This window comes from Eubalaena glacialis, chromosome 2 (assembly GCF_028564815.1).
Source record: "Eubalaena glacialis isolate mEubGla1 chromosome 2, mEubGla1.1.hap2.+ XY, whole genome shotgun sequence".
NCBI lineage: Eukaryota > Metazoa > Chordata > Mammalia > Artiodactyla > Balaenidae > Eubalaena > Eubalaena glacialis.
Window position 1 is genome coordinate 60,821,073 of NC_083717.1, and position 26,061 is coordinate 60,847,133.

Consider the following 26,061-nt stretch of genomic DNA (forward strand, 5'->3'; position numbering starts at 1 on the left):
TCCAAGAGAGTGAACAACTGTGCCAATGTTGAGTACTTTAAGACTGCTCGACAGGTCAATGAATCAGTACGCATCACTGTGGCCCTTAGTGGTCACAGACGTGCCTTCTTGCACTTAGGCTGCCTTTATAAAAGACATGGTAGACACCAACAGACTCAATAATCACCAAAAGAGTGCAACAAAAATTACTAACAGGCCAAACATCTCTAAAGTCAGAGTCTGGCTCTGACACCTACTTGCAGAGTGGCCCTGGGACTGTCGATGAGCCTGTTTCTCAATTTCCTATAATAGGAAGAATGCACTGTCCGAGATACTGGAACAACTGAGGTAATGTGAATGAAAATTATGAATTATATAATAAGATACAGGTATTTAACTTCAGATTCATTAGGCGAACAAGGAAACAAAACTGACCCAGTAAGTAGGGGAATTCTCAGTTTGATTCTTCACTTTGTAATACATTATGAGACTCTAAACAAGTCAGTTTACTTCTCTGGATTTTTAATCACCTCCCCAAAGAGAAAGGAACATAAAGCTATCTGAAGACCACCCTATAACCATTCTGCATCATTTTGTAATTACAATAAAGTGAGATATTTATCAGTTTTCTCTAAAAGAGGATTATTTAAAAATTCAACAGTAAGGACTTTATGAACTCATCTAAACTTTAGGAACAATATGTCAGCAAATGTAGATGTGCTGATAGTCCAGAAGTTTCTTTAGAGCAAAGAACATATGATCACGAGAACGAGCTGCTACTTTCAGCTTCTGTCTCCAATTTTTTTCTTTATGAGAAATAGGAATTTGATCTTCAAGGCCAGTTTGGTCCGAAAAGATGACTTTGACAGGTTGTCTTAGCAAAGAGTAGAGATAATGCAAATTAAGATATAACTGGAGCACACCTGAAACTAATACAACATTGTAAATCAACTATACTTCAATTAAAAAAAGTGTTCTTAAAAAAAATTTTTAAAAAAGATTGTACCTACCAAAAGAAAAAAGATATATAACTGGAGCATAAACATTAAAAAAAAATTCTAGCTGAACTTTCCAGAGAGAAGGACATCACATTGTACCATAATCTAAGAAGTATTTGGACTTTCTTTTCCCATACTCTGTGTGCATACACACATGTATATAAAGAGACTCTGGTTATTTTAGTGAGTAGCAAACCTGACTAGTGTTTGACCAGAATGGCTATAGGCCACTAGCATGCCTGATGACTACAGACAAATCAGATATTATAACTTAGTCCAGGGGTCAGCAAACTTTTCTGTGAAGGGTCAGACAGTAAATATTTTAGGCTTTACAGGCCATATGGTGTCTGTTACAACTATTCAACCCTGTTGGTATGGTGCAAAAGTAGCTGTAGATAACATGTAAAAAAAAATGAGTGGGGCTGTTTTCCGATAAAACTTCATTTATAGAAACAGATGAAAGGTCAGATTTGGCCCACAGGTCACAGTTTGCCAATTCCTGGTCTATACCCCTGAACCTTGGAGTGGATTAGAGGGACTCCGAGGATTGACTCCTGGATTATTTAGGAATATAGCTGAGTTCTAAGGACTCTAAGAAGATCAAAATGGTCTTGGAAGGGTATAAGAAGGCTTATACAGATGACTAGCATTCCTAAGGGAGCAAAGGTGTGCCAAATCTAATCTGCATGTCCAGAACAGAAGTTGACTGAGGTCTGGACAGAATCCCAGCAGTGTAAGGCATAGCTGGATTCCTGAAATTGTTCTGGGAGTCCTAAAAAAACTGGACTTATATGGTATCCAGGATGGATACATGGTAGGGGTCTTTGCTAATTAGGAACATGATGTTCAGGGCTGGTGGAGCTAGAAAGGTTAGTCAAAGGTCAAGAGGCCATTCAGGGGGCAAATGATATCCTTAACTTTGGTTGAGAGTGTTATAGTTATTTCAGGCAAGTTACAGTGATTTTCTTAGTCATTGACTGTTTTTCTAATTGATTAGAAAGAAAATTTTTGAGCTAAAATTTTTTTGTTTTTCTTTTATGGGCTGTGCTGTGCAGCATGTGGGATCTTAGTTCCTGACCAGGGATTGAACCCGTGCCCCCTGCAGTGGAAGCATGGAGTCTTAACCCTTAGTTAGACATGGAGTCTTAGTCCCTTGAGCTAAATTTTTAAGGACATGTATGCGATTGGCAATAGATATTGCCTACGAATTATGAAATAAATACGATTTTAGTCAATAATCAAGAATTTACCACCAGTTTACTGAAAAGACTACTAAAAGGGTATATACTTTGGGAATAAGTAAATTGAATCCAGAAGGGAAGAATGAAATAAAGATGGAATAATTAAAAAAAAAAAAGTGATAAACGTGAATAAATCTACAATAAAAAAAGATGATGCGATGTGATGGGGAGTGACTGAGAGTGGGGGGAGTTTCTTATGATTGGGCAGCCAGTGAAGAATCTTCTGAGGGAGTGACATTTAAATCGAGAGCTGAATGACAAGGAGCCAGCCATGCAAAGATCTGAAAGAAGCATACCAAACAGAGTGAATAGCTGATAAAAAGGGATTAGGCCTGGCACTTTTGAAGAACAGAAAGAAAACTCCTATTGTGAGAAGTTTATGAGCAAGGTGGTGAGTAGGAGACAGGTTATACTGGTAGTTAGAGGTCAGATTGTATAGGGACTTCCTTCACTGTGTTGAAACAACGGGATCTGCATTTTAGAAAGAGTACAAGGCTGTTCCAGAGAGACTAGATTAGAAGGGGCAAGAGATTAGGCAGGGAGATCAATTAGGAAAACACTATGATATTTTGGGTGTAGGGGATGAAGGGAAGAGAAAAATCAAAGATGACTCCTAGTTTTCTAATCTGAGTGACTAGATGGATGGTGGGACCATTTATCAAGGGAAGGCTTGGGATTGAATAGATTTGTAGGGAAAAATCAAGAGTTATGTTCTGAACACGTTTCATCTGAGATGTCCAGTTGATGTTCAAGTGGAGATATCAAGTGGATAGTTGTATGTGAATCATGGGGGAAAGAGATCAGGAGTGGAGATATAAATTTGGGAGTCAAAAGAATGTATGTAATATTTAAAATCTTGATACCAGATGATGTTTAGCCAGGGGTTAGCCATTAAAGTTTAAAGAACCCTTTAGGCATATGGTTATGAGGGGAAAAAAAAAAACACTTATCTTTTAGAGATACCTACTGAAATTTTTACAAATGAAATGATGCCTGGTATTTGCTTCAAAATAATGGGGGGAATGGGATGAGGTACAGATGAAACAAGATTGGCCATAAATTGATAGCTGTTGAAGCGTGGTTTTGGGGTAAGTGGTGGTTCATTTTATGAATCTATCTACTTTTGTATATGTTTAGAATTTTCTATCATAAAAAGTTTAAAATAAAAAGAGGGGAATTCCCTGGCAGTCCAGTGGTTAGGACTCTTTGCTCTCACTGCTGAGGGCCCGGATTCAATCCCTGGTCAGGCAACTAAGATCTCACAAGCTGTGCGATGTGGCCAAAAATTTAAAAAAAATTTTTTTAAGGAAAATAAATAAAAGGAACTATTTTAAGATAGTCTCCATTAAAAGTGGTAGAAGCAGAGATGGAGAGAAGTAAATAGATTTGGGATTAAAAGGTGGTCCTCCATTAAAAGGTGGTAACATTTCCACAGTCAACATTTTAAACAAGGCACTCAGGAAGAAAGCAAGCCTGAATAACCGGAGGTACATGAGCAAGAGGGTAAGTAAGATTCATCAGGTAGACAGAGGTCACATATATAGGGCCTTCTTCAGTTTGGGGATATGACTGGGTTTACATTTAAGAAAGAGCACTTAGCTGTTCTAAGAATAGAATGCAGGGGGGAAACATTAAGCAAGGATTATCTTAAATTCTGATGTCCTAAGCATAATTTGTAAAGAGGTCAACTGTTATTGCTAGGTACTGTGCTAGATGCTTTACAGATATCTATTTAGTCCTCATAATATCTCTATAAGGTAGGTATTATCATCACTGTGGTACACGTTGGGAAACTTCAGCTCAGAGAGGTTAAGTCAAAAGTCACACAACTACCAGTGGTACAATTAGAATTCAAATTTTTGTCTGTCTGACTCCAGCGCTTGCATTTTTCTCACTACGCAATATTATTCCCCATGCTATGGACACCAAAGAGTTGCAGAGATGGTAGGTAAACTAGTGCTTTTAAAAACGATAATGGAGAAATTCCCACCTGGTCACAGACCAGACTAACCACTAAATTAATTTCTCTTGATCCAGACTAGCTGGATGGAAATGATGCCTATGGATACATAGTTGAGCCAAAATTTGACTGGTATCCTTGTCACCAATATTTTCCCCTTCCAGTTCATTTTTAATACTGCTGCCAGTAGAGATTTTATTTAAAAAAGAAAATCACACTACTTTCATCCTTAAAAACTGTTTCTGCTACAAAATCTACAACATAAAGGCCAAACATTTCAATGTAGCATGCAAGGCTCTTCAGTCTTTCTCAGCAGTTCTCAAACTTTTTTTCTCTTAAAAATTATTGAGAACTGTAAGGGCTCTTGTTTATGTGGATTATATCTATTGACATTTATTATATTAGAAATTAAAACTGAAAAATTAAAAAAATAATTAATTCATTAAAAAATAGTAAACACTTTAAATATTAACCAAAATAATATTTTTTTCAAATATCTTTAATATCTGGCTTAATAGAAGACAGCTGAATGCTCATATGTGCCTCTGCATTTGATCTGCTGTGATATGTTGCTTTGGTTAAAGTATATGAAAAAGATCTGGTCTCATCCAGATATGTAGGTGGGAAAGGTAGTAATTATAGTCTTCTAGATAATCGTGGATATTCTTCTTTGGTACTACATCAGAACTTGGCAAGTGGTAGTTTCTTAAAAGTTACTTGCAATATGGAATCTGAAACCATACCAATGAACTTTTTGTACTCAGTTACATTAAATCCCTTGTTCTAACTTGCAGTTTCAATGGATCTTTTACTCATGCATAATTCTGTAACATCCTGCATTGGGTCATTTGGAAATAACCGGTTCACTGAGTTATGTGGATCTTCCAAATGTTGACACATTTCATTATATAATTTTAAAAATCTTTTTTGCTAATGCCACCACCAATCTCATCAGAAGAAATGTTTAAGTATTAGGAAGCTGTCACGGTAGCAGATACAAGTTTGCAAAAATTCTTATTTTTGCTTGAAAGCATGAGTTTTATCATTGACAACAAATACTGTCAGTTGTTTTCCTTGAAGTAATAGGCTCACTATGTTCATTAAGAAAATATCTGCCAAACACCCAAGCCTGTATAACCACAGCTGGTCTGTGCCCCTTGTTCTTTCAAGTTGGTCCATGAAAAAGGTGCTGGTTCAGCTTTGTAATTCAAATTTTGAAACTCAAACTATTTTACAAGAGTTTTTCCTTAAGACAGCCATACTTCGGTATGCAGCGTAAGTACTCCCTGTGTACTTCTTACTTTATCACACAGAATTTTTAAACAGACATATATTCAAGGGTTGAGATTTAATAAAATTTACTACTTCATCAAGGACATTCTTAAGTGAAACTGGTGTTTGTTTTTTAAAACTACTAGTACCATATGGTGCCATGGTTTTGATTTGTGCAGGTATAAGTAGTTTTACCTATTATTGTTTTTGCATCATCAGTGCAAATGTCAACACAGTGAAAAAGACAAATAATGTCTTAGTATTATTATGAAAATGGCGACTTTTACATGGTCACTATTTGACCTTGCATGGACCACATTTGAAGAACCACTGGTCTATTCATTATCCTTTTCCAGTCACCTGTCCTGCTTCTGTTTGTCGTCGTCATCATCTGTGACTGCATATATTGTTCCTTTTGCCTACAGTGTCTTCCTCAGCCAGCTGGCAAAATCTTATTTGTCTTTTAAGATCTGGTTTGTATTTCATCTCTGAAAAGCTGATTTCATGTCTTTTAAGCTGATTTAATCGCTCTGTTTTTTGCGCTTCTGTGCCACTCTGAACATACGTTGTTTTAGCATTTATCACATTGAGGGCAGAGGGGCTAGTATCATTTTCAAGCACCCACTATGTGCCAGACCCTGTGCTAAGTCTTTTACATATTTTCTTATTATATCCTCAAATCAATTCTATGTGATAGGTATCATTACAGCCACTGTACACTGAAGGACCAGTTAGGTAGCTGAAGCTGAAGTCAAACCCAAGCCCACTATTTCAGCAGTATGGTAATCTTTCCCCCTATTTATCCCTATGGCACATACACAGCACAGTTAAGATATTCAATTTATGCCACCTGAACAGGCAAATAAATGAACTTCGTAACAATCTCATTTCATAATGCAAGACTCTACAAAGTCCCTCATCTTTCAGAGCCTAGAGTTTGGCCTTCAGTAGAGTATTTTGCATTCCTTATATACCGTTTAGATTTGGAATCTTCATTTACTTATAGAAAAACTTGCATTTTCATTTCTTCCAGCAATGTGTTCCCAGCCGTGGGATGGTAATTTAATGATTACACTGCCATCAAGCCGGAAACACAAATGTTGACATTTGACAGTAATGTTTTTCCTCTCAAAGATGCTTCAAGTAAATACTAATGGTGTATCCAAGTAAATGAAGTAACTGTTGGAAAAGCAAATGGTGCATATTTTTCAACATGAGTATTCAAGTTTTAAACTATCTAAAAAGTAAAAAAAAAAAACCTATTTAATACTAATACCTCTTTTTCTACTTAGTCTGGGACCTTATGAAATGTGAAAATTCCAATGTGCCTCTACAAAAAGCTTAATACCTCAAATTTGCTTTACTTAGACTACAGTACATATCTTAAGAATGGTGGGAAGACCAGTGGTTCTCAAAGTGTGGCCCCAGGACTAGCAACAGCATCATCACCTGGGAACTTGTTAGAAAGGACCCAACTCAGACCTATTGAATCAAAAACTCTGGGGGTGGGGCCCAGCAATTTGTGTTTTAATAGCCCTCCAGATATTGTGATGCATGGTTAAATTTGACAACCAATGGGGCAAATGTGCCGCGCCATTTGGATACACGGATGTTACCTATAAAGAACTAATAAATTTTGGAAGATACGATTGGCCCATATACAAGCAAATCTGCGCAAATATAAGCTGTATAGTAAGAGGTCTGCCATACCAAGGACCCAGGCTATCCTCAAGCCTATATACAGTGGCACGCAGCCGAAGTAGAGAAATCTCATTCCACGGAAGAGAAGCCGAATTATTCCTTGACTCTGCCTTCCAGGATGCGGATAAATACACCACAGCCACACTTAATGAGGAGTAAAGCCATTTATTGATCTGCAAGAACTATCTGCCATTCCGTCATAGGTAACTCCAACCATGTGCTGTTTAAATTGCTTCTTTTCTAAATAAAACAGCAACCTGCAATACATGTGTTTTATTCTACTACTTTCAACTACCAATGACAAGCTTATTCTACCCAGAAATATATCCCACTATTCTACTTGCTTTGTTATTACATGGATTTAAGCAAAATAGGAACTTGTTAGCATTTTGACTAGTTGGGGGTATGTAAAAAGCTTATTTTAGTAAACAATATATATAAAACTTCCTGGCATTTTGGTAGAAAAAGTGAAGGCATTAAGTGTTCATTTTTATTTACACTTTTCTAAAGAAAAGCTGGTGAGAGAATCTGCTCTGAATCAGAGTTTTCTGTCTTTGCTGGGAGGAAGCCAGGCCTGGTAGAGAAGGCTCACTGTAAATCAAGAGGGAGGAAGACTCAGAATCAGATGAATGGAATACTCAGGGCATATCTTTGCTAAGAACAGAAAGGACAGAGGATATAAGGAAATCATCCCATTTGCTAATACAAACTTGGATAACAGTTCCTTGTTTTTATTGGCAGTACATTAATTTTGATTAAAATACAAATGAGAGAGAAAAAACTTAGGCTTCCTAAACATAAATGTTTATGTGAATGATTACAAGTGAAAATATAAAAATTTTGTTTGATTTTATGTTCATTAACAATGCAACATTATAGGAAGAATACCAGTTTTACAGTGAGACAGATCAAGGTTTGAATTCTCCCTCTGACAATTACTAACTGTGTGAATCTGGCCAATTCTAATTTCTCTAATTTTCAGTTTGTAGGGCTGTTACAAGGATTTGAGATAAATATTTGGGATGTGCCTTATACAGGGTAGGTGATCAATAAACAGTTATTCAAGTATTAAAGAAAACTGATGCTTAGAGAACTGGTGTGGGTGTACAATTTGCCTAGTTGGATTGAGAATTATATCACTGGGTCTCAATCTCAGTAACCAACTTCTCTTATTTCACCTACATGTTAAAAAACTATAAACTGCTTGCCCTTTCCCCCACCTTTCCACAACACATGAAATAAGGACAGAAAGAGACAGAAATAAAAAAACAAATATTCCCTTAAAAAAATAATGCAGATAGAGATAACACCTTGGTGAAAGCCAAAAAAAAAAAAAAAAAAGCTTAAGAGTTTGATTTCATTTATAGTGAAGGAAAGAATAGTATCACCATTTATTCATTTGATCCTGTTTCTTCCTTACACTGTCATAGCAGTTCAAAGCAACAAATTATTTATTGCTCTTAAAGTATTATGGATTTGCTTTTCTGTTAAAGCCCCTCTGCATTTACCAGAATGCAGCAGGCTACTTTAGCTAAAGATCCAAGGCCATAAACCTTGTTCAGTGCAATAAGATCACTTTAATAATATTCTAATCTTGAAATGCAGTTGAAAAGATAGATGATGGTCGCTGAGTGCTACTTACAAACAAAAATGGCTCTCAAACAATCTTAAAGATGCAAAAAACTTAGCAACTGAAAATGTGTTTAGAAAAATTCCCACATTCTGCCAGGATATTTTACATACCTGAGAATTTTCTTAGGAATCTGTGATGGAGAAGAATGACTCCTTTTCTTCTTCTCTGAGTCCTGCAGTAACCCATCCTCTGCTCTGCCCTTCTCTGTGACTGCTGACTGCTCTGCCCTGGCTTTGCCCTGATCCACACTGAGCTGGCCTTGGGCAGGGTCACACCTGTACATGAAGACGATGGCTGGCTTCTCGCTGGACTCTCCTTTTGCCTCTGTGAACCAGTGATGGCGCTGAACTGGAGGAGGGGGCAGCATGTGGATGACTGTGCCATCCAGGCCCACCAGTTTCCCTTTCTCTCGGTCTTTCTCTTTGTCGTCCTCTTCATCTGTTTTCCGACGGCGGAAGAAACTTTTAAATGATATCCAGCGTTTAGGTTTTGCATCAGCTGCCCGCCTGCTGCCTTCAGAGTGCAAAACTGATTCAGCTTCCGTTGACCTGGTAGGGCTAGTTGGCTTGGTCCAGTTGGTGAAATGCCTCTGCAAAAGGTTACTTGCATGGTAAGGGGAGGAAGTCGAGCGTGGTGGGGGAAAGGGGGGTGGCGGCTCACTTTGGGGGTTAGTCACTAATTTGGAGGGAGGGGTGGTGACTGGCTTTGTGAGTGGATCTTTCTGTACTTTGGCGGTAGGACTTTCTGTGGTCTGAGGTGCTTCAGCCTCACCACTGGGCTGGGATGTGAAGAGAGACTTGGGCCGGACTGGTGTACTCTTAGGTGTACTCTTAGCAGCGCTGGCATCGGGAGGAATGGCATAAAGCTCTTCCACGCTGCAAGCTTTCGGGCCAGACGGGGGCATTTCTGGAGGAGACTGTGGGGGCTGGATAGAAGCCACAATCTGAGAAAGCACAGTGCTCGCCTTCTCCCTGCTGCTGCCGCTGCTCACTACCTGAGACTCCTGAGTGCTTTCTGCTTTGGCCACAGGTTCTTGAGTGGTTCTCTGGAGCTTTGTTGGGGAGCTGTGGCTGGAACTGTAGCTCCTCTGTGGTGAGGACTGACCTCTGTTAAGACAGCTGTTAAACTCCTGAACCTTCTGAGCCACTGAACCCCTTTTACGCTCTGTGCTGTTTAAAAACCCTTTAGCTTGGGGACATTCAGTGGGTTTGCTAGTGGTGTTATCAGACACTTTGCTTTCAGTTTCTATTTCTTCGTAAGTATGGCTTATTACACTTGTGGTTTTCTCCTTCACTGAAAGTTCTCCACTTGTTCCGAGAAAACTTTTGTAAATGGCTAGATTGTCATATGCATTTGGATTGATTACAATGGGAACTTTGATAGCATTTTTGGAACTCCGAGCATAAGTTGGCTCATCATGAATGATAATTGGAAAAGGTGGCATACCGGCATTGTTGTAACTATTAAATTTTATTTCAGACAAATTAGGTGACTTAACAGGGATGGTTTTGGAGGAAATGTTTGTAGCTGTGGGTGAAGTAGGTGCTGATTTGTGACAGTTTTTCCTTGGAGGGACATTTGGTCCAGTCCCACCGCTAACTAATTCTACCTTAGGTATCTTTTGTCGTGGACTGGTACTGGAAGTCCATACTTCCTGGTAGCGGATTGCACTGGATTTTTGGAAATGGGCACTTATTTGTCCTGATGTCAGTGCGGGTGATGTCACTGGAGAGTTTGGAGTAGAAGATGAGCTTTTCGTCTTGGGACTGTTAATAGGGCCCTCGAGGTGCTCACTGGCCATGGCTGCTGACACATCCACGACAGTATATGGCTTGCACAAAGGCTGTTCCAGATTCACAACTCGGTAGGGCTTTGCTTGCTCTTCTACAGGAACGAGGTTTATTGTTACTGCTTGCCCAGTAATATCTGTAGGGGCTTTACTTTCTTGCTTCTCAGTCTGTACGGCAATCTTGCCATCCTTCTCTTCTAATCGGAGAGCAAGGACTGCTTTGTGCGTCTCTGGAACTTTTATTGAGCTTTTGGATGCTTGTGATGAGTCCTTCTCCTGATTATTACCAGAGACGCTTTCATAATTGGGCTCACTTTCCTTCATGTCCTTAGAATCTCCCGGGTTACCAGGAGCTATTCCCACATTACAAATCTTCTGGGATAAACTACTGGCTGTCTCAGAACGTGATTCTTCTGTTAAAGAGGAGTCTGGGGATGTGGAGTCAGATGACACCATGCTCTGAATGCTTCCTGGTCCATAGGAGACCACAGAATTCTCTTCATAACCATTCAGGATTTCATCATAACTGTCATCATAGTCTACAGCACAGATTCTTTGCAGAGATTTATTTCGCAGGGGGACAGTATTCCATTTTTTGTCCACAAAGAATCGAACAGGAGACAAAGTGTTTGCCCTGAAGTTGGCAAAGCGAGGTTGCCCTCTCATGCGAATCTCCATGGCCAGCAGTTCTTCATCACTCTCATCCCAGCTCTCATGCTCCTCCTCCATGTTACTCAAAAGCACATCTTCCTCACTCTCTTCGCCACTAGAAAACTCTGGGTAACAGAATCGACCCCCTTCATTACTGATCACTTCTGTGCTCCCACTCAGAATAACATGCTTGCCCTGAGTATCCTTTATTCCGCCCATCATGCAACTTGGTGGAAGCTTTCTTTCCAGTGATCGTTTATAGCAATCATTTATTCTTCCTAAGAATGTTTCTCTGGAGTTTGTTTCATTTCCTTTTATTTGAGGGGTGGTATCCAAGCCTGCTATCTCCTTTAACACCTCAGTTAGTCCACTATTGTTATTTGATACCTTCTTTGCACTATCATTATTCCCATAAGGCTTAGGAACATGGCTAAATCCTTCAATATCATCTTCATTATTATTATTAAGTGGTTTCTGATTCAAGGCCATCCTGTTACGGTTCCATCCTATGATGACAGGTTTGTTCTCACAGTGTTCTTGGATACTAAGCTCACCACACATACTTTGCCCATCTGCCACCATCATAGTGGGCTTCACAGCTATAGTGGGTTTTTTAGCCACAGGAGGCCGGAAATTTCCGGTGTTCCTGATTCGGTGGTTGTTACTGTGATTGGCATTAGTTTTATTGCCATGGGTGATGGGTGCCTTCTCAGGGTCTGGGGGGAGCTGATGTAAGCTTTTAGGTTTAAAGCAGTTCTTGCATTCACCAGGTTTCCAAACGTGTTCAGTAAAGGTATTACAAGCAGACATTTTTAAAAATAGAACTTCACAGACAACGCTTTCCTTTCAGTGCATGGCAAAACTTTCATCTGTTAGTTTTCACCTCCCCTATGTTTCATAGCAGCTCTTGTAAGTGTGATCAATCTGTTGGGGAAAGGGGGAGAGAAGAAGAAAATCTGAATGGAAAAGGTACTATGAGGCTTATCATGATGAATGATTTGAAAATATTGGCTCCAACTTTTCCTTAAATTAAAAGATAGAGAGATAAACTAATTTGGGCACTTTATGAACTCTCTTTAGCTAATCAGCGGTTTTGGAATGTTAGTTTTTTAACCATAATTTTATGCACTCTCATTGAACCAAGTATAACATTTCTTTTGATGTCTCTGTGACAATGATACTGTGAGCTTCCCCTCCCAGAAATGTCTTTGAAACCGTTCTTTCTGTTATCCTCCAACCTGAAACTTCTTGGTCCATTGTGGAACCCTCTTCTTCTGCCCACCCTTTATATTTGGATATCTCATAGACTCCTCAAACACAATGCATTCAGGACTAATCTTCTGGCCACCTCTTTTCTCAACTCTAAGGAACTTTTGTACTCTAACCAGCCCTCCTCTACCCTCCAGGCCACCTTCTTCCTCTGTCTTTATCCTAGTTCAGTTACTGTCACTATCATCCACCTAGATAGCTAAGCTTCAACCTTCAGACCATTCTTGACACCCTTCCCCTCACTTCTAACTCCACATCCTAAATCCTTTTGTAAATTAGTCTTGCCAATTTTTTTTATTTTTAAAAAATATTTATTTATTTATGATTTTGGCTGCGCCAGGTCTTCGTTGCGGCATGTGGGCTCTTTTTTTAGTTGCGGCGTGCAGACTTCTTAGTTGTGGCATCTAGTTCCCCGACCAGGGATCGAACCTGGGCCCCCTGCATTGGAAGCACAGAGTCTTACCCACTGGACCACCAGGGAAGTCCCTAGTCTTGCCAATTTTATCTACTACATTTCACTGGAACTCCTTTCCATTACCAGACACTGCCAGTAGTTCAGATGCCCACCATTTTTTGCCTAGATTCCTGCAATAGGTTGTTAACTGATCTCCATGCCTGTAGTCTCACCCCTTTCCAATCCAACCTCTCTACCCTTGCTACTCAAATTATGGTCCTCAGACAAGCAGTATCAGCCTCATCTTGAAGCTTGTTAGAAATGTAGTATCTTAGACTTGCAGTTTATCCTCAAGATCCTTAAAGAATCTGAAAAAGAATGAACATATGTATATGTATAACTGAATCACTTTGCTGTACACCTGAAACTAACACAACATTGTAAATCAGCTATACTCCAATAAAAATTTTAAAAAAAGAAAAAAGAAAAAAAAGAAATGTAGTATCTTAGGTCCAATCCCAGACCTACTGGATCAGAATTTGCATTTTAATGAATTCTCAGGTTGACTCCACTGTTCTGTACTACTATCAGATTTTTCTTTCTAAAATGCTAATATGATCATCTTATTACCTAGCTTAACTATTCTGTGGTTCAATATTACCTAACGCATTGGCTCCCAAATGTCAGATAGGGGTTGCTAGATAGGTAAGAACCACCTGGGGAAATACCCAAGTCAATCTCTAAGGGAAGAGTCCAGGAATCTGATTTTTAAATAAGTTCTCCAGGTAATTCTATGTGCATTGAGGTAATGGAACCTCTGAGTTACAGGATGGAATACAATCCCCTTAGGTTTGCATGATATAGTCCTTGCCTCCCTTCTAGCCTTATGTCTTAAAAATCAACTAGTCTTATCATACTCTAAATACCGCTGGGCCACTCATTTCTCCTGGGTACCATCGAAGCCACTTGGACAAACCTCCATGAACAAGCACCTTCATTTTTAATTGTCTGTTTTCTCACTAGTTTTTGAGCTTCTTTAAGCCTGGGCTATATCTTATTCATCTCTATGTGTCTAGCATAAGGAGCTGGATAAACACTGGTTGATTAAATGTGCTGGTTTTGAGGCTTATCTTTAAAAAATAATCTCGTGGCTCTCTCTCTCTCTCTCTCTCTCTCTCTGTCTCTCGTCTCTCTCTTAGGCACATAGCTATAGACCTTCCCACAGAGCACCACTACAGTCTTACATTTCCACTTCGGATATTATCATAAAGCTGGCAGTACGCATGTACATGTAAGAACTATTTTAATAGCTGAAAAGTTTAACTTCATTCACGTACAATGACAGTGACAGGATCCTTGGTTTGGTCAGAAACGCAGCCTTTAGCCAAGTTTCAGCACATTTATAAGGAAGGAAAGAACATTTTCTTTAGTTAATATATACAGAGCTACGCCCCTTGTAAACAACACTCATAGAGCACTTTGCCTCAGTGGAAGAAGTGCAGACAAAGATCAAAGAATTCCACACAGAGAGCCCAATGACTCGGCCAAAATCTAAGTTCACTCTTTGCTGGAGACCACTGAATGGCTTTTTTCAATAAAGTAAAAATATATTTTTCAAGTGTCTGTTTGAAAATATTTATTTACTCTTTCAGATATTCTAAAAGCTATATCCCTTAGCTGATAAAACCATTTCCTGCTAGTCTGAGACTGAAACATTTTGAGCAAGGGGAAGAATGGCATAAAATTAAGCTGAAAAAGAGAGCAGGGTCCAGAGCATGTGGGGCCTTTTATAAGCTTTTAAAGATTATGGAGTTCATCCTAAGAACAGCGGGAACCCACCAAAGGGTTTTAAACAGGGGAAACAAGATGATATAATCGGCATTTAAAAAAGACAGCTCTGACCAAAAAACATGAAATACTTAGGTATAAGTCTAACAAAATGTGCAAAATCTAAAATCTATATGCGGAAAACTAGAAAAGACTGAAGATATCAAAGACCTAAATAGAGAAATATATCAAGTTCTCTCAATGTTGTTAAGATGTCAATTCTCCCCAAGCTGCTCTGCAGATTCAAGGTAATTCTAACCAAAATCCGAGTAGGATTTTCTGTAGAAATCAACAAGCTGATTCTAAAATGTATATGGAAAGGCAAAGAAACTAAAATAGTCAGAAACAATTTCAAAAAAGAAAAAAGTTGGAGGACTCATATTACCTGATTTCAAGACTTTTTAGCTACAGTAATCCTGATAATGTGGTATTGGCAAAAGGATAGAAACATAGATGGGGGAGATGGGATTACGCAAACTACAACCCATAGGCCAAATCTAGCCTGTTGCCTGTTTTCGTATGTCCCTAAGCTAAAGATGTTTTTTAAATGGTTGAAAAAAAATTTTTTTTAATATTTTGTGACAAGTGAAAATTATATGAAACTCAGATTGCAGTGCCCATAAAGAAAGCTTTATTGGAACATAGCCAGGCTAATTTGTTTGCATATTGTCTCTGGTGGCTTTTGTGCTACAATGGAGAGCTGAGTAGTTATGACAAACTATGTGGCACTCTCATCACTTTGCAGTGCTTTTCAGCACTCTACAAATTGCAGCGTTTCCACTGCTACATGAATCACATGTGTGAAAAGACATTTCCTTTTTTTTAATAAATTAATTTTTTTATTTTTGGCTGCGTTGGGTCTTCATTGCTATGCGCGGGCTTTCTCTAGTTTTGGCGAGCGGGGGCTACTCTTCATTGCGGTGCACGGGCTTCTCATTGCAGTGGCTTCTCTTGTTGCGGAGCACGGGTTCTATGCGTGTGGGCTTCAGTAGTTGTGGTACACGGGCTCAGTAGTTGTGGCTCGCGGGCTTAGTTGCTCCGTGGCATGTGGGATCTTCCTGGACCAGGGATCGAACCCATGCCCCCTGCATTGGCAGGTGGATTCTTAACCACTGAGCCACCAGGGAAGTCCCGAAAAGACATTTTCAAAGATAAAAGTATGTGAAATTTCATTACAGATGTGCATCAATAGATGAACATTTGTAATCAATTTTGATGACAGGAAGCACTAACTTTGAACCCGAATTAAGCAAAATTAATCATTGGTGATCTTAGCACAAACTATTCCTCTCCCAAGAAAGAATTTCATTCTTCTTATTAAGTAGAGCTGTGTTACAAAAAACTATACTCAATTTTTATATTTTGAATTTTGTCAAAAAAATTCATGGAGATTTATTTTCTTTCTTGTTATACAAGTACCTATATAATATCTTGGTTTTTGCTTTTTTGCCTGCAAAACCTAAAATATTTATGATTTGGTTCTTTAAAGAAAAAGGTTGTTGACCCCAGATATAGATCAGAATAGACATAGAACAGAATAGAGACCAGAAATAGAGCCACACAAATGTAGTTAACTGATTTTTGATAAAAGTGAAAAGGATACTCTTCAACAAATGTGCTAGAAAAACTGAATATACATAGGCAAAAAAATGAACCTTGATCCATACATCACACCCCATACACAAAAATGAACTCAAAAGGGATCACAGATCTAAGTACAAAATGTAAAGCTACAAAACTTTTGGAAGAAAACATAGAAGAAAATCTTTGCAATCCTGGGATACGGAGAGTTCTTAGATACAACACCAAAAGCATGATCCATAAAAGAAAAAACAGATAACTTGGTCTTCATCGAAATTAAAAACCTTTGTTCTTGTATATGTATAACTGATTCACTTTGTTATAAAGCAGAAACTAACACACCATTGTATAGCAATTATACTCCAACAAAGATGTTAAAAAAAAAAAATTCAATTCACAGCTATTGACTTTTTTCCTCCTGTATTTTTCTTCCCTCTTAGAAAAGAAATAAACTATACTGATATATTCAAAAAAAAAAAATCTTTGTTCTGACAAAGGTACTGATAAGAGAATGAAAAGACAAGCCACAGATGAGAAATATTTTGCAAAATACATATCTGACAAAGAACTTTGTATCCAGAATATACAAAGAACTTTCAAAATTCAACAAAACAAATCCGATAAAAATAAATAGGCAAAAGATTTGAGCAGATATTCCACCAAAGGTAAATGGATTGTATATAAACACCGGAATATCATTAGTCATATGGAAATACAAATTTAAACTACAATGAGTACCACCATACATCTATCAGAATGATTAAAATAAATTAAAACAAAACCAAAAACTGGGGCTAGGGAGGATGTGGAGCAAATGAGATTACCACATAGTGCTGGTGGGAATGCTAATGGTTCAGCCACTTTAGAAAACAGTTTGGCAGTTTCTTATGAAGTTAAACATAAACTTTCCATGTAACCCAGTGATCACATTCCTAGGTATGAAAAATCGTGTTTACACTAAACACTGTACACAAAGGTTGATAGGCAAAAACTGGAAACAATCCAAATGTTGTGTGGTGGTGGTTATATGCCTGCATGCATTTGTCAAGACTCATAGAATTGTACAGTTAAAAAAAAGGTGTTTTACTGTATATAAATCAAACCTCAATAAATCTGACTTAGGCAGTTCTGGTTGCTCTATAGAGAATGCACTGGGGGGAGAACAGTACAGGAGGCCAGGAGACTGTTTAAAGGGCTGTTGTGGACAAAATAAGATATGATAAGGATCTGGATTAGGATGTAGCTTCAGGGAAGGCAGATAAAGGTATATGCATGAAACATTGGATTTTGGATCTTGAGGTTTTGGGTTTATGTATTCAAATGATTTGTGGGGCCATTTATTGAGACAGACAATATTGGAGGATGTGTAACTTTTGGAGGGAAGATTATGAGTCCATATTTTGTTAGCCTGCATACTATACAGCAAGTAGCTGAATTTAGAAGTTTGGAACACAGAAGGGAATTCTGCTGTTCTTGTCTGTTTGGGAACTACTAGTATAGGAATCTCTAGGCCAAAAAGAAATTAGAGTGAGCTGGGGAGGTAGCCTTGGTGGGTGAACCAGGGAGAAGAGGATAACCCCCAAAGAAAATTCAAAAATAACAGCCGTAAGTGTGATGATATAGAAGCCAGATGAGATTTCATTGTAAGGAGGAGGGGCTGGGGGGGAGCAGAAGACAGCTACTTCAAATGCTGCTGAGAGGTAACAGAGAATGAGGACTTAAATGTGCCCACTGGACTTGGCAATGTGAGCTCACTGGTGATCTCAGCACAGAGTATTCTGGTGCAGTGGTGGAAAGCAGACTGCAGTGAGTTGAAGAGGGAAGAGATAGAGTAATTTTAGATAACTTTTTGGAAAAGTTTAAGTGGGAGGTGGAAGAAAGAAAGAGATGGGAGTATGGAGGAGGGGGTCCAGAAAGGATTTCCTTATTTTAAGATGGCAGAAACTAGATCATGCTGACTACAAATACTGGAAAAAGACACAGGGGAGTGGGAGAGGCTGAAAAGACAGAAAAAAAAGCAGTAGGTAATTACAAACCTTAGAATGTTAAAACTGAGCAGGCCCCTAGTTCAATTCTTCTGTTTTATGGACAAGGGAAACTGAAGCCCAGAATAGGCCACACAAGTGAATGAGAAAGACTGAGATCAGCAACTCAAGGCTATAGCTACCTACAATATGTTTTGTTTTTAAATTACTTTTTTTTGTTGTTATATAAGATATTTTTTCTTTTCTTATGTACGCTCACTGTGAAAACTCAGAAAAGCATAAAGAAAATGAAATCATGCATAATCCTATTATTCTGAAGTAACTTCTATTAGCAGTTTGAGGAAGTTCCTGTCAGTCACCAAGAATCTTTAAAAAAAAAAAAAAATTCCTGTCTATGTGGTACTGATGACAAAGAATACAGCGTCCTGGCCTAATATCTTGTTAACCAAGTTAAACCCACCGATGATAAGAGAGGGATTAAATTTTCTCTTTATAAGTAGTACAGTATATTTTCTTTTTCCAAGACTGGTAGATAAATAGTAAAAATAATTCTCCACTTTGAGTGCAAGTAAATTAATTCAGTCAAGAGATGCTGTTGAATTGATAAGCAGCTATCACGTTACCAACAGGACAGACAAATAAGATTCACCGGGAACACAATTAGCTTATGTCAGTGCTGTGTGCAGTAGAAACCCATCAATAAAACTGAGACCTTGGATTTGACATTCTTTTATAAGTTCTGTGTACATCTGTATTCATGCTGTTATAAAACCTAGAGATGAACCAAGCAAACAGCTTTAGCAAGCACCAGATGGAGCTGCTGTCTAAGCCACAAAGCCTTAACTATGAGGGTTTCATTTTTCAATACTAATTATGTTTGGAGACAAAGATGTGCACTTAAAGATACTGTCAAAACTATTTTAACTTATAACAGGCTCTTAGAAAGAGAAGCTATACCAGTTATAGCTCTGTCCAAAGAGCAATCCTTGGGCCTTACTGCCTTTGTAAAATGACTTCAATGGCAATCAATAACTAGCAGCTTTGCCTGCTCAACACTGACACCTCCAAAATAGGAAACTCTAGCCACCAAAGTTATGCTTGAGAAATAAAAAATGTGCCTCCTGAGGCACTTAAGCAAGGATTTTTGACAGTCTACCCTGCTGTCTTCTATTTATTTGCCAAAAGAGGTCTGCTATGGAGCATCAAAATGGAATGTCTGACAAGAAAAAACTCATTTGCCTCCACATTCCTTATAATCTCAAAGCAAATCCTGCAGATGAAATGGTCGATGGGAGAGTTTAATGGCTCAAGCTGCCCCGAGGAGCTAGCTAGGATTCCATGATCTAAAATCTGATTTCATATTTGACAGTTTTCAAGACCAAAGCCCTTCGGGCTATATAGATGAAGCTATTCAAGAGTAGCCTAATTTCACTTCCAGTCATGACAGCTTTTTAAGAATCTATTACTGTTTTTTACTCTCTCTATTGCTATATGGACAATGACATAACTAGTTTGCTTCTAGTCTAACAGTTTCAAGCAGATTTGATACAAAACAACCAAATCCACACAGGATTTCAATCCTAAATAGACAGGCCCACAGAAAGAGCTGGAGCTCCTCAAGCTAGATGCAATTTTCAAGTCAGTGAAGAAGGTGAGAGTGGGTAGGTGGTATATTAAATACCATATATGGAGCATTTCCTAAAGGCACCCAAGGAGAATCTTAATAAACGAGGATGGGGAATGGACTGCTCAGCTCCTTCCCCAATCTTGTGACTCCCAGAGTCCATTATCTCTCTTCATAAAATCTGTCACATCACCAAAGAGGCAGAATCAAGAATCCTCGCTGTTGTACATGGGCTTTTAAGGATACTCTTCACTGAGAAACTATCGCCTATATGTCATCCGACACATTACTGTAGTCCATCTCCAGGCTACTAAAGTAAAATTTACAAGCCAAGGTTCTCATTAGGCTTCTGTAATGGAGCAAGTAGGTCACTTAAATAAAAAAAGGAAAGGAAAATGTGACAAGTATCCCCATGTCACTGTTTCCAACCTTTCCTCCTTCCACAGAGAAAAATGCTGACCCGATACCTCAACCAGCTGCCAAACCCTTCAGTATATGACTAAAAGGGTGGGGAGAGGAAGTGAAAGCAAAGCTGCAGGAAAAGGCTTTGTAGGAGATAAAACACAGCTTTAATTTGGTGCACAAATGGAAATTCCATGAGTAAAAGGAACCTTCTTAATTTGAGATCTGACCAAAAAAAAAAAAAAAAAAAAAATCACAGCTCTTTGCTATGACAAGAATAGGTAAGATCTTAAGATATAAGTTTCTTCTGTCTAAAGAAGAAACCAAGGTAAAACCTGCTTAATTTAGAAAACTTAACCAAAGCTCTGTTGAAAGGAGGAAGCGCATCCACTTCCAGTTGTTCTAACCACAAATTTTTTCTAACAATTTACTGTTCCTGTCACATGGTAGTCATCTCAGGATAAGAATTGTGCAATAGCAGATGCTCCACTGTAAAGCGGCACTGCTAAGGTCCCAACTCATCTTTTAAGTTCAAACTCTTTGATGAACCAGTGAAATAATCATCATCATCATCATTATTATAAACTAGGTAACAGCTAGTTGTAAGATTATAAGTTCCAGAATGTTCACTGAACCCACCTCAGACCCCGACTTAAGAAGGCATACATCAGAGAGCAAGTTAAAATGTTATCTAATAACAGCCAAGGACTCCATAGTCTTTTACAGTTTTAATATGTTCACAAACGATTCCCTCTGCTTGGAATGTATATTCTCTAACGCTGTTCCATTTGGCAACACCCTGTTTACCCTTCAAGACCCAGTTCAAAATTTACCTGTGATGAAGCTTTACCTAACTCCCTAAATACCTTTATTATAAGACCATGTTGTATTACGTAAGTCCCTAGAAGGCAGGTTGTGTCTTTTTGATCTCTATATCTTTTGGATTGCTTGGAATATACTAGATACTAAATAAGTGCTTCCTGAATAATAATAATTTTAGCTAGCATTTACTACTAAATGCTAGGTACCATTTAAAGCTCTTTACCCTTGAAAACTCTTAATTCTCACAAAACCCTATGATGTACATACTATTATTAGCCCCACCTTACTGATGAAGAAACTGAGACATGTCCAAGGTCACATAGCTAACATGGCAGAGCCAGAATGGATGAACGCATGTACACATAAATGGTAGAGTTCAGCTACCCATGGCATCTGGAGGCTGCTTTAGATGTAAGCATGGTGGTATCTGAAAAGCAGTCCACTCAGCAGCAGAAGCAGCACTGCTTACCACAGTGGAATTCCATCTTGAACAAAGAAATGTTAGAAGCAAGCACAACCATACCTTCCCCAGCTCACCTCTGAGGTGGCAGGGTCCATGTACTCATTGCAGAGCAAGCTAGGAGTAGACTAAGAGGCAAACAGCTAGCTGGGCTGCCCCAAAGGGTTTTTTTTTTTTTGCTTCAGAGTGTTGGAGTGAATATTCTGAGGCAAATTAAGTATGATCTTTCATCCAGCCCAGCCTGAGTCAGGAGCCACCCTTATTTGGAAGGGCCTATGAAGTTGCTGATTGAGAGCGAATGGTGAGATGCTGCTAGAAGTTGCTTTGTTGTGTTCTTCTTCACTGCCCTCAACTGTCAAGTGAAGAAAGCCGGACTGTAGGCTAACTGAGATGTGAAAAGGTAGGTGATCTCTGGTTTGAAAGCAGGGAATAAGCAAGAGGGGAAATGAGGGCAGTGAAAGATTCAAAGGTAAGAGAAAGTAGAAAAGGAGAGGAGGAAGAGGTTGGGAAGGAAAAAGAAGTAAGAAACAGCTGATTATTTTGAGAGAAATTCCACTTGAATGTTTACAGCAACATAATCAGAGGAAGTAATAACGTCCTTTGTTACCACTCTTCACCATTTCTGGAGGCTTTATTGTCTTGCATGACTTGTACATTTGGTAGGAGGCATTATTTTTCCAGTCAAACTAAAACTTACCTTCCCCAGTTACAGAACAGAGTGAACAATACATTCTGTAAGACATTTATAACTTAGACTTTTAAAGGGAAAAAGTACTTCTAAATTACTGAAAGTCTGAATTATACAGTACTTTAAAGGAATGTGAATTTATTGCTTTCAAAGAGATACCATAATAAGTTATCAATAGTATAAAAGTCTTTCCTGGTTGAGGTATCTAGAGGACTTTTCTAATAAATGTATAAGAATTATTTTTATAATGGTTATAAATAAATAATGGCTTAAAATACATTAAGAGTATCTTTCAACCTGGGATCCAGGATGTATTTTCAAGGGTCTATGAGTTCTCCAAAACAGTTCTCATATTGAACTGAAAGCAAAGTTTACAATATAAAATAAATTAATGTAAACATATGATAGAGTATTGCAATGGCCACTTATTAACTAAGCACAGCAACATGATTTGTAACATTATTACAAATGTACATATACATTTATTTGTTTTCCTAATCTGAGCTGGTATCAAGCACACTGCTTTAATTGTACAGAATAATGAGAAAAGGAGGCTCACTTAATATGTAAATGACACAGTCCCACTAAGTAAAGACCAAAATGACATCATTGGTACACTGTATCAATCTTGGATTTTCAGTATCCTAGAAAGAAGTGTGGCAGAAGAAGAGAGCCAATGGTAATGAAAACTGCCAAGAAGCCTGTGGGGTTGCAGGCAGCTCCATGTTCATATTGTGAGCTGCAATTGTTTCAGCAAAATATCATCTATTGTATAAAAATAATGTTGTTAATTTGAATTTTATTAGTTTTATAGGCTTTTTTCTACTTAACTTTTAAATTTGTTTCAGTTTATAGCTAAATGAGAAATATAAGCATAAAGAATTTATACCTAATTTTATGTTTGTTCATATTTAAGTAAAATTATAAAAATAATGTACATCAATACTAAAAGACTGCAGTTTTAAAATCAATTAAAAGCAGCCTATAAATTGCTAAAGTTTGAAAAGCAGTGCTTAAAAACAATATTCTCTTATGTCAGGTAAGCATTCCTCTTGTATTCTCATTTACATTATTAATTTGCTAAGCATCTGTTAAAAGAGTATAATAATCATCTACCTCACAGAGCTGCTGTTAAAATGAATTAACATAACATATATTGGGATTGAATTGAATCTACAGATAGCTTTGGGTAGTAAGGACATTTTAACAATATTAATTCTTCTAATCCACAAACACAGAATATCTTTCCATTTGTGTCTTCTTCAATTTCTTTCAACAAAATCTTTTCATTGTACAGATCTTTCACTTCCTTGGTTAAATTTATTCCTAAGTATTTTATTGTCTTTGATACTATTGTAAATGGGATTGTTTTATTTATTTTTCAGATATTTCATTGTTAGTGTGTAGAATCACAACTGATTTCTGTACATTGATTTTATATCTCAAAACTTTACTGAATTCATTGATTAGTTTCAAGTTTTTTTGGTTGAGTCTTTAGGATTTTCTATATATGAGATCATATCATCTGCAAATAACAACAATTTTATCTCTTCCTTTCTGATTCAATGTAATCCCTGTTAAAATTTTTAATAGCATTTTTCACAGAAATAGAAAAAACAAACCCTAAAATTTGTATGGAACCACAAAAGACCCTGAATAGTCAAAGCAGTCCTGAGAAAGAAAAAGGCGGAGGCATCACACGTTCTGATCTCAAAGTATACTACAAAGCTATAGTAACTAAAACAGTATGGTACTGGCATAAAACTAGACATACAGACAAATGGAACAGAGAGCCCAGAATTAAACCCATGCATATATAGCCAACTAGTTTATGACAAAGGAGCCAAGAATAATACAGTGGAGAAAGGACAGTCTCTTCAATAAATGGTGTTGGGAAAACTGGACAGCCACATGCAAAAGAATGAAACTGGACCCCTATCTTAGAACACACACAAAAACCATTCAAAATGGACTGAAGAGTTAAACATAAGACCTGAAACTGTTAAACTTCTAGAAGAAAACAGGGAAAAAGCTCCTTGACATTGGTTTTGGCAATGATCTGTTGGATATACATCAAAGGTACAAGCAACAAAAGCAAAAATTGACAAATGGAACTACATCACACTAAAAAGCTTCTGCACAGCAAAAGAAACAATCAACAAAATGAAAAGGGAACCTATGGAATGGGAGAAAATATTTGCAAACCATATACTGGATAAGGGGCTAATACCCAAACATACAAAGAACTTAAACAACTCAATAATAAAAAGACAAAAAATATTATTTAAAAATGGGCAGAAGAACTGAACAGATATTTTTCCAAAGAAGACATCCAAATGGTATATGAAAAGATGCTCAACATCACTAGTCATCAGGAAATGCAAATCAAAACTACAATGAGATATCACCTCACACCTGTTAGAATGGCTATCATCAAGAAGACAAGAGATAAAAAGTATTGATGAGGATGTGGAGAAAAGGGAATTCTTGTGCACTGCTGATGGGAATGTAAATTGGTTAGGCCACTATGGAAAACAGTATGGAGGTTCCTCAAAAAATTAAAAAATAGGACTGCAATATGATCCAGCAATTCCACTTCTGTGTATATATCCAAAGGAAATGAAAACAGGTTATTGAAAAGACATCTGCACTCTCACATTTACTGCAGCATTATTTACAATAGCCAAGAAATGGAAACAACTTGAGAGTCCATCAGCAGATGAATAGCTAAAGAAGATGTGGTATATATATACAATGCCATATTATTCAGCCATGAGAAGGAAGGAATCCTGCTATTTGTGACAACATGGATAGACCTTGAGGGTGTTATGTTAAGTGAGATAATTCAGACAGAGAAAGACAAATACTATATCACTTATATGTACAATCTAAAAAAAAGTCAATCTCATAGAAACAGAGAGTAAAATGGTGGTTACCAGGGACTGAAGGGTGGGAGAATTAGGGAGATGTTGGTCAAAAGATACAAACTTGTAGTTAGAAGATGAATAAGTTTTGGAGATCTAATGCAGAGCATAGTGATTATAGTCAACAATACTGTATTACATATATCAAAGTTGCTAAGAGACTAGATCTTAAATGTTCTACCACAAAAAAGAAATGATAATTATATGATGTGATAGTGGTGATAGCTAATGCTATGGTATGCTATGGTGGTAATCATACTGCAATATATAAATGTAACAAATCAACACACTGTATACCTTAAACTTATACAATGTTAAATGTCAATTATATCTCAAAAAAGATAAAATATATAACATGCCTAACAGAGGTTGATGAATAATAAGCACTTAATAAATATTAGTTCTTTCCTCCTTTACTAAATCTCTATATCCAGTGGAGGACAGGAAACGAAATGACCTCTTCCAATAGCTTCTACACATATTTGGACCCCATCTTGACATTCCAGGTAGAAAGCTATTTCTATGGGAACCCTGTTAACTATGCTGGCAAGCTTCAATTATCACGGATGGTTTAATTGAAAGTTTCAGCTATCTTGTAAACCTATCTACCATTTATTCTTTCTACAGGAAAATGTATGCCAAGTTCTGAACAACTGATTTGCAAAGAAACTTTAGCATCCCATTTTGGACTTGTGTTTTGCATTATTTGCAAGAGATGCTGTCAGATTGTATCAGGAAGCAGTTGTTGAGCAATAGGATAATATGATACTACTGTGCTTTAAGAATTCAGGTGGATATGGAAAGGATACATTGATAAGAGGCAAGGTTGAAGAAGATGTGGTTGGTTCAACTTTTATAAAA

General features: G+C 37.7%; 1 protein-coding gene across 7 annotated transcripts in view; it reads right to left on the reverse strand.

Moving 5' to 3' along the window:
- The window catches only part of PEAK1 (pseudopodium enriched atypical kinase 1), a 310,952-nt gene that overhangs the window by 47,992 nt on the left and 236,899 nt on the right, over positions 1-26,061 (reverse strand). For all 7 annotated transcript variants that reach the window (XR_009699356.1, XM_061180028.1, XM_061180025.1 and 4 more), the window contains one exon: positions 8,895-12,148. Coding sequence is in view for 6 of the 7 variants with exons in the window: in XM_061180028.1 (XP_061036011.1) it covers positions 8,895-12,034 (3,140 nt within the window). In the remaining variant the exon portion in view is untranslated. The remainder of the gene's footprint in view (positions 1-8,894; positions 12,149-26,061) is intronic.